Below are 9,949 nucleotides of genomic sequence, written 5' to 3'. Positions count from 1 at the left end.
TTGCTTATACTTATGAGTTTTATAGATACAAAAGCTAACTGGAAATGCTTGTTCACATTTTCACTATAACCATTCCTTCTCAAGAGAAGGCATATTGAATAATCGAAGTCGAGCCTAAAGCTATGTTAACAACTCAAAAAAAGTCATTTGCAATTTACTTTCTCTTATAAAGCATCAAGAAGTTAATACAAGTACTAGTCTTAAGCAGTCACACAAGTCTAAGCCACATTTATTTGCACATGTATAGTAATGGGCAACAGATACTCAAGTTCATACAAATTTATAAAACAACAAAGTTAATAATCACTTGGTACACTTGTGTGCTATTTTGCTTACATATTCAAGTCTAGATGAACTTCCTTCATTTTGTAAACTTTCATACAACATGTCCTTAAACAAAAATTCTTGAAAACACACATCGGCATGTTTCAGTTAGAGCCAACACAAAAGTTAAGACAAGACCACAAACTCAAAAACCAAGTTTAGAAGATACTTCTATCTCCCTCCCCTAGAAAGAAGTCATTGTTTTAACAGATTGTATATGCTGTTATCACACAAATAACCATGAAGACAAAAGAATGATGCTCCCATAATCAGGAAGAAAATGACAACCAAATCATACTGTTTTAAGTTATCTACCAACTATATGGTTTAAAATGAGAAACACGACAATGCTTAGATTAAAACAAGGGAGATTAGAAAATAGTAAATGATTTTAGAGAGAACTATTCCCCCTCAAAGTTGCAAAGATCTGACTCTTGAGAACTCAAATAATTGTCTAAGCAAATAAAAGTGATGAGACCTTCAAAACATTCTAACCATGTCATATCTAGTTATAAAGCTGAAAATGACACCAAGAGGATATTTATTATACAAGTGTCAACAAGGACATCCCAAAAATAATGAAAGAAATGCACATTTATTTCTACAAAAGCAATGTATGATACAGATTAGAAGGGAACAGACTTAAGATTTACCTATTAAAATATACAGATTCTTACTGAAGAGTATAGGATATTTAAAAAAGATGACAAGGGATGTTAATCTTTTTTATTATTATTATTTTACATATTTTGGAACCTCACATAATTTTGATAAATAACTCTTACAAATTATGCAAAAGTACAAGAATGTCTGGTAAACAAACAGTCTGTATTTTCCAAAAAGATTTTTTACAACATGCAATTTTTAAGGCAGCATCCTCCTTACAAGGAAAGGTAATCCTTTACTCATCAAGAAATCTTCTGCTGCAAAGAATAGGCTAAGAAAGCCTGGCTTCTTCCATTAACGCCTTTTGTCTTTCCTGTCTGATTTTCGGTCTCTTTCACTTCTTGAAGATCTTTTGCCTGATCGACTACTCTCTGATATAGACCTCTTTCTGTCGGACCGGGAATTCTTATCCTTTGATCCTTTTGCATCTCTACTACTACCACCTTTGAAGATTGTGACTTCTCTCTAGTCCTGAAGTATCCCTTCGCTTCCGATCCACGCTCCTTCTGTGCTTTCTATCTCTATTATGCCCCCGGCCCCTACTTCGACTTCTACTCTCACTACTACTAGTAGTGCTGCTGCTGCTATCTCTGCTGCTGCTACCACTTGTACTGGAGCTACTACTGGAACTGCTTCGACTACTGCTACTGCCACTGCTGGAACTGCTTCCACTGCTGCTACTGGTTGAAACTGCTACTAGTACTACTACTGCTGCTGCTTCGACTTCTACTCTTGCTTGTTTTATTTCTAGCTCGACCTCTACTTCTGCTTCTAGTTTTGGTTTTGCTTTGCTTTCTGAATGTGCTGTCAAGATTGGCTCTACTGGAACCTCAGTGAGTTTGACAGTCTCTAAAGAAAACTCCTTCCGCTCAGGTAGTAAATTCCCTTGCTCCTGAATAACCTGAGGTGGTGGCTGTAAACAGCTAATGGCAAAGTCCTCAGGCTGAGAGAGAGGCTGGGGTTGAAGTACTGGTTGGGACTGAGGTTGAGGTTGAGGTTGAGGTTGAGGTTGGGGTTGGGGTTGGGGTGGGGGTGGGTTGGGACTGGGGCTGGAGCTGGGCTGGGGTTGAGGCTGGGGCTGGGGCTGAGGCTGAGGTTGAGACTGGGATTGGGGCTGGGGTTGGAGTTGGGACTGGGGCTGGGGCTGAGATTGAGGTTGAGCCACAGGCTCAGGTTGGGGCTCAGATTCTTTTTCTTCTTTTTCCTCAGATTCCTTTTCCATTTCTAGAGCACTAACATTCTCTTTTCCAGGAGACAGAGATTACATTCTTTATCTGGCTCAACGTCAAATTCCATCTCTGGCTCCAATTCTTTGCTAGTTTCATTTTCTGAAGGCTCTATACTTTCAACTTGATTAGTTTCCATTACTTCCTGCTCAGCAATTACATTTTTGACATTCTCAACCATCTCTAGCACATCCATAACTTCTTCAGGCTGACTATCTTGCTGCTTCTCGCTTTCCCTTACCTCAGTTTCCTCCTCCATTTTAACCTCCATTTCCTGTTTTTGTTCCTCTTCCTCCTGCTCTTTCTCTGCATCGCTATGAACTATACCTACTTCCTTTTCCTCTTCCTCTCCTGCTTCCTCTATTTCTACATCATTGTGCTGATTACCTGTCTCCTCCAACTCTTCCTCTCGCTGAGCCACCTTACCCTCTTCTTGTTCCGCCTTCTGTTCTTCATTACGCACCACCTGATGCTCTTTTTCCTTCATTGATTGTCTTCTAGGCCTAGCCTCCATTTTATTTATTTGTTCTGCAAATTCGATGCGTCTACCTTCAAATAAAGCTAAAAATACAAATTTACACATGTAAAATTTATTATAATCAAGAAAATTCAGTCACAATTTTATACCTGGTCATAAACTGTCAGCTTCTTCTAAATGTCTTTTTGTAAAGAGATAATGACAAAATATTGACTATGGAAATAAGCACAAACTGACATAATTCAAAGACCCACTGGAACCTATATACTAAGAATTAGTAGCAGGCAAAACTGAACCACACCTGATGAGAAAGGTCACTCTTGCAACTTAACTTAATGCTAGATGAATATTAACAAAACTTCCTTAAAGCAGAACCAGTTTTATAGTATATCATGCATTAATTTTCCTGATCTGAAGGAAAAGTAAATCATCATCTTCATAGTATCTGTACCTCCATATGTACACCCTCTATGAACTTAGCCTCAGCATTTTTATATGGTTACTAAGACTATCAAGCAAAAAAGTTGTCTTCAGAAATACACATGCATAAGCATTGCCTACAAAATGAGTTTCAAGTTAAATCCATCATGAAATACTCCTTTAGTTCAACTTCATCTGCATCTCAGGAAATCTTAAGAAACAAAACTGCTCCCAAAACTGACTATTAAAGCATGATCATTTTAGGAAACAAATATTTTTGTGTGAATATCTTATCTTACCCGCTGAGAAAATTTCAAAGGGCTTTTTCATGTACTTACCATTCATTTTTCTCTGTGATTCTTCTACTTAGTTTTTGGGTAGCTGGACACATTCTTCCAGGTATATAGAATAAATGGGGCTTTGTCTTAGTTCTTATGTATTTAATTATCTTGGCATTATGCTCATTCCACTCTTCTTGCTAAAGAAAGGGTCAAAGGTCAGTGCTTTTGTAAACACAAAGGATTACCAATCTAAGGATTCTGAAACATTACTCACCAGCTGCGCAAGCTCAACCTTCTGTTCCAAAAGTCGCAATTCTGTCTGTTTAGCACGTCTCTCTTCAAATAGTTCTCTTCTCTCATTTTCAACTTGCTTTCTCTCTTCTTTCTTCGGCTTGAACTTCAAGTTTTTGTTCAATTTCCTGACGTCTTTTTTGCTAAAAATAAGTAAACTGCTTTAATATTTATGTACAGATAAAATCAAATCAAGGAGCATCTGGATTTAGTTCAATTATAGAAAAACTTATACAACCTGATGACATGAAATGTTAAAATTTTATTATAGAAACTGTATATTTCATAATTTCAATTTAGGATACCAGAACTGATCATTTAGAATTTGAGACTAATTGCAATTTTGTCTATCAGGAAATAGAAACTGAGGCTTTGTCACATAAATATCTACATTTCAAAGCCACCAGTCATAAAATGATCAATGTTCCACTCCATCCTAAAGTTTAAGTAAGGTTCTTCCTTAAAAGTTAACCTAAAAGAATGGTGCTGTCCTCACAGGTTAGCTTCATTTGTTATTTTCTCCGAACAATGTGACAGGAGTCCTAACTAACAAAGTAACCACACCTCTGCGGTTTCTTCTCTGCCTACTTCAAAACACTACCAACTTTATTCTTCAAACATTAACATGCTTTTGAGCTTTTTACAGTCTCAAAAATAAATGTAAAAGCTGAAATAATTCATTAATCTCCCATAATTGAATTGTTATCTCTCTTTCAACTGTAGTTCTTTTAGACGCAATAACCTAAGATTAAATTCCATAGATACAATTTTGTAGTTTTAGAAAAGAAAAATTTTAGAAAGGTGGCAGTTGGAAGGCAGATTATGATTTTCCTCCCAGAGGGCTAAATACTGCCTTTGAGAATGTGTGTATGTTTTTAAATATTAAAATCACTTGGTGGTATGAGGCAAACACTATTACCCCCATGTACATGTATGATTACACGAATTGTATGGTGTGGACTCTACATCGTGTGCAACCAGAGAAATGAAAAGTTTCACCCCATTTGTGTACAATGAATCAAATGATTCTGCTGTCATGTATAACTAGAACAAATAATAAAAAAAATTGTGATCCACTGGACTAGTTGCAAGATCAAACTTCTTTGTTTGAAAGAAAGCACTGAGATCTAGAGAAATGAAGGGGCTTGTCTAAGACTACACAATGAGGTTGTTAAAGAGCTTAGACTAGAATCTAGGTTCTCAACCACAAACAGAAGTTCATTCAATCGACAGCACCCCAACCCTGCCAGCTGAAAATACAACAATCTTAGAAAGTTTAATAAATTTTAGTTTATTTGAGGCTTGCATTAAGTCTTAAAGAGTTTTTAAGTTTTGTTTTGTTTTAAAAACATGAATCCTCTACTCTGGTAATTTAAATAAATAAACCAAACAAAATATTGCATAAATACCCTTTCAGTAGCAACAGTGGACTCTTGTTTAAATTTTTGAAGGGTGCCCATCAACAAGCCAAATATTCGTCGGTTCCTAAAAAACAGAAGAAACCAATTCAATAGGCTTCATTTCATTAAAATTGTCATTTACCAAGAGAAAAATATAAGCATTTGATAAATCCCAAAATTTTTTCTTAAAACTGCATTATTTAACAGATTTTCCACTAGAAGCATTCTACAGATACCTTTGCTTCCCTTTTCATCCATATTTTGATCCTGGATAAGGTCTCGACGCGTGCGCTCTTTGGAGGTAGCTACAACCGAAGACTGCAGCGCTGGCTACAAAAAAATAAATAAATAAATAAATAAAATCTCAGAATTTAGCTAGCATAGGGGTGGTATACTTTAAACGTAGTACAGTCAAAGTACTATATTAATTCTCTATATGTTCTTTAATCTCAGTACCTTTTTAACATCATCATCCTCTGGGTCACTTTCTTGGCGTGATTCTCTTCTTGTCCGTCGCTCCCGCCCAGCCTGTACAGGAAAAATCATTTAAATGATCACTATAGAATCTGAGATAGGTGCACACCAAAGGCAAATGCCTACTTTTTTCTAGGACTCATCTCCAGATGCCTCATTCTGTCAATATCTGTTCCATTTACTCTTTAGAGATAGCAGTAAAAGAATAAAGTATGGCAACTAATGTCCCAACCAATCTTGGCTATCTTATAAACATCATCCTTTGTTTTGAATAAGATTTGAGTTATCACTGGAGTGAATAATTGAGTTATTCACTTATTTATTGGTACTAGGGATTGAACCACTGAGCCATATCCCCAGCTCCTTTTAGTATTTTACTTAGAGACAGGTCCCACCAAGTTGCCCAGGGCCTTGTCAAGGCTGGCCCTGAACTCAAGATCCTACTGCCTCAGCCTCCCAAGCTGCTGGAATTATAGACATGTGCCACTGTGCCCTGAATAACTGAGTTTTGAAAGTTGCTGGTTGTCTTGGTTTGGTCCCAAAGGACATCAGTGGAAGTGGTATGCTACTAATTCTAATATAATTCAATTTAATAATGTCTATTAAATGTTATATTTGTGTACCACTTCAGAAAGTAGAGCACGCATACTAGGATGTTTTCAGGAATTTTTTTTTTTTTGTGGTACTAAGGATTAAACCTGGGGTGCTCTAGCACTGAGCTACATTCTAGCCCTGTTTAAATTTTTAAAAAAATATTTTAGTTGTAACCTTTAATTTTATTTATTTTCTCAGTACTGGGGACTGAACCTAAGGACATGTAAAAGCTGCAATAATTCATTAATCTCCCCATAATTGAATTGTATCTCTCTTTCACTGTAGTTCTTTAGAAGTAATAACCTAAGATTAAATTCCATAGATACAATTTTGTAGTTTTAGAAAAATTCTAGAAAGGTGGCAGTTGGAAGTCAGATTATGATTTTCCTCCCAGAGGGCTAAATACTGCCTTTGAGAATGTGTGTATGTTTTAAATATTAACATCACTGAGATACATCACCATCCTTCTTATTTTGATACATGGTCTCACTAGTTGCCCAGACTAGCCTTGAACTTTACATCCTCCTGTGTTAGCCTTCCTAGCTTCTAAGATTTTAGGCATGTCCCCTCCTCCCTCCAGAGTAACCTTTTTTTAAACATACCTACTGACTGCCCCTTCAAGGTCTCTCTGTTTGGCTGGGGGTCCTCCTCCACTATCTGAGAATCCACGCCTGCAATTGAAAGTGTCCAACATAAAACACTTGAGATACAAAGACAGAATGGGTATTTCCACTTGGCAAGAGAATTTGTGGAATTAAAGAAAAGACAAAGTCTTCCCACCAACGGAGCCTTAAATGTGCATTCATTCCACAAAGCTCCCCACCTTCCTTTAGTGCTGGGGTATTTGAATCCTGTGCTTAGTGCATGCTAGGTAAGACTTTATCACCATGCAATACCCACCCCTCCAAATCTTACAGTATTTTTTTTTTTTTTTTTTTTTTTGGGTGCTGGGGGTCAAACCCCGGGCCTTGTGCTTACAAGGCAAGCACTCTACCAACTGAGCTATCTCCCCAGCCCCATCTTTACAGTATTTTAAAAAATTAATTAAGTTTATATAGAACGGATAACTATATTCTTTAATCTCTAGCTGTACACACAAATGAAGTTGCAGGATAACTACACAATAAAACTAGCAGATCACAGAATTAACAAATAAAGATAACACAAACGTTGTTATTCTAATATCAGCATGAATTAGGTTCAAATACGTTAATACAGGAAGTACCAACAGTTATAGCACGAATTTAAATACTTAAGGAAATCTTACCTCAGCAATAAACTACCACGTCCTCTACCTCCACCAGGACCAGAAAGGGCCAGCAATCTGGCTTGGATGGGCCTATAAAAGATTACAAACAACACGAAAATCATATGCAGACACATCTAGGGAACAAAATACTTTCATAGATGTGGTACACCACAGGGAAAAAACAATAGTTCTAAAATGACGGTTTAATACCCACCTGCTAAAACAGATCAGAAAATGTCACCTTCATTAAATTTCCTTATTTTTCCAAGACCGCTAGCTCAAAAATGTCATTTACTCGATGCCACTACACATTAATAAACCTAAATCTGGCCCTACTCCGCCATCCCCAGGGAAGAGGCACCTAGGCCACAGCCTGTGGACGAGGCAGCCGAGCGTGGCCCGGGAGGGTGTCCGAGTCAGCCCTGGTCGGGTGGCCGCAAAAGCACGAAAAGGCTTTGTGCTGCAGTTCCGGGCCTGCAGCGCCGAGGGCGGGAATCGGCAATCGGGGCCTCCTCATGGGTCGGGAAGCCATCCCGGCGCGACCAGGACTCTCTCTCCTTCCTTAAGTACCGGAGCCCCGCGCCCTAAAGTGGGAGTCGGCTGGGGGCTCCCACCCCGCCAAATACAGGGTTCTACCGCCGCCCCGGGAACAGGCCTGGATGTTCCAGCTCTCTCACAGCCGGCCGCCCTCCCCGTCCTCAATTCACCTCGACCTGAGGGCAGCCTCTCCGAGATCGCAGCTCCCCTCCGGCCCTTACCTCACGTCATTCGGATCTCTCCCGGTGAGCTTGCGAATATTCTCATCCACATTCTTTAGGCTCTCTTTGGCCTTTTCTAGCTGTTCCTGCAAAGTTCTCACTGCGACCGCCATCTTCTCCCTGCAGCAGGCTTCGACGCTACTCTATAGGCCGCGCCGAGCTGTGCCGCGCCGCGAGACGCGAAACGACTGACAGCCGGGCTCAGCCAATGATGATAGACGTTGTTTTTCGGCCTCAACCACTCAGCGACCGGAAGGGGGAGAAGCTTCCAGCCTTTGTGGTTCTGGGCCAATGAAAGGTCAGCTAGGCAGTCAGCTCCCACCCCTGTTAGCTGCGGGTGGCTAGGCTCGGCTTCTAGCGCAGAGCCTGGGCGGGCTTGGGAGGCCCTGATTTTCCGAAACGTGAGCACGCGGTGCCGCAGTTCTGGCAAAGAGAGCGCGGAGCTTTTTACCCCTTTTAACTTGTTGTGTGACGTGCATTATATTGTTTTAACCACATAATTATACAGAGTGGAGCGGAAGTGAGTCTATTTTCCCTCCTTCCCCTCACCTCAATGATTTAATTAGGAAAGGGCGCGGCCATTATGTTGGTGCGCATGCCCAGAGAGGAGTTGAGCGCACGCTTCCCTTGATTAAAGTGAGCGGTGAGAAGCACAGAAGGAATAGGAAGTCATTAATGGTAATAGCTAACATTTGGTGTAGGCTAGTTTTGTTTTGTGCGCTCAGTGAAAGACTTTACGTACCTTCTTCCGCACAAATTAAAACCCTGGATACAATGCTTGTCATTATTAATTAGGAAATTGAGATTGGAGTATGTAAATTCCCCTACATTATGCCAGTTGAGAATCACTGTCGGATCAGAACTTATGCAAGGCTGTACTAGAGGGAAAAAGCGTTGGTGAGACCAGTCATGGATGGTTGACTGGCCTTTACCTAGCCTAGAGCTGGTTGGTTTAATACCTGATCTGGGGGAGCAGTCCTATTTGTAAAATAACCGTCTTCCAGCTTCTGGTTCTGCTCTACCTGCACTGCCAGTGTGGGAACTCGTTTGTTCCAGATATATACGTACAAATTGTTGCTGAGAAAATGTTTTCCTGGACTCTGGTGTAGCTGAGTGGTAGAACCCGTGCATAGATGCGCTATACCTCAGTTCCATTGCCAGCGCCCCAGGAAGAAAAAAATGAAGTAGCTTTGTGGGGTGGAAAAGTGTGAAGTCAGACAATAAACAAATTACATAACATGTTAGCAAGAAGGGTTACAGAAAAAAGTAGAGCTGGCTCTGGTTTAGGGGTATGATGTTGACAATTATTTAATTGTAAACATGGCCATGTCATTATTAGCATCCTGTTTACAACCTCGGGCAGTACCCAAGGCTAAGAGTGTAGTAATAGATCCTAACAACCAACTGTAACAATTTCGCCACAGGAAAATGCTCGTAGACTTAACCAAAAACATATGGTTCATATTCCTGCTTCCGCAGGATCTATTTCTAGGATCCTGGGCGATTTATCAGTCTGTTTTATAGAGATGATCAGTACTATGCTGTGTTCAATATTTAGTAAGTCCTCAGTACATATTAACTTACTTTATTTTCCAACAGATTTTTTCTTTTCTTTTGGTACTGGGAATTGAACCCAGGGTGCTTTATCACTGAGCTACATCCCCTGCACTTTTAATTTTTATTTTGAGACAGGGTCTTGCTAAATTTCTTAAGGCCTCACTGTGTTGCTGAGTTGGTCTTGAACTTGGGATCCTCCTGCCTTAGTCTCCCAAATCACTGGGATTACAG

At 39.7% G+C, this 9,949-nt stretch overlaps 1 protein-coding gene across 1 annotated transcript; it reads right to left on the bottom strand.

Moving 5' to 3' along the window:
• Positions 1–213: 213 nt before the first annotated feature.
• On the bottom strand, positions 214–8,337 carry Pnn (pinin, desmosome associated protein). Its single transcript, XM_047542207.1, is given in 15 exon segments — positions 214–1,441; positions 1,443–1,678; positions 1,680–1,780; positions 1,783–2,253; positions 2,256–2,777; positions 3,453–3,480; positions 3,482–3,592; positions 3,670–3,780; positions 3,782–3,829; positions 5,096–5,173; positions 5,324–5,416; positions 5,543–5,614; positions 6,753–6,825; positions 7,422–7,493; positions 8,162–8,337. Coding segments are annotated over 15 exon segments (2,286 nt in total). The 5' UTR covers positions 8,275–8,337; the 3' UTR covers positions 214–1,284.
• Positions 8,338–9,949: the final 1,612 nt, after the last annotated feature.

Source organism: Sciurus carolinensis, chromosome 2, assembly GCF_902686445.1.
Source record: "Sciurus carolinensis chromosome 2, mSciCar1.2, whole genome shotgun sequence".
NCBI classification, from domain to species: domain Eukaryota; kingdom Metazoa; phylum Chordata; class Mammalia; order Rodentia; family Sciuridae; genus Sciurus; species Sciurus carolinensis.
This window is presented reverse-complemented; position numbering and strand designations above follow the sequence as displayed.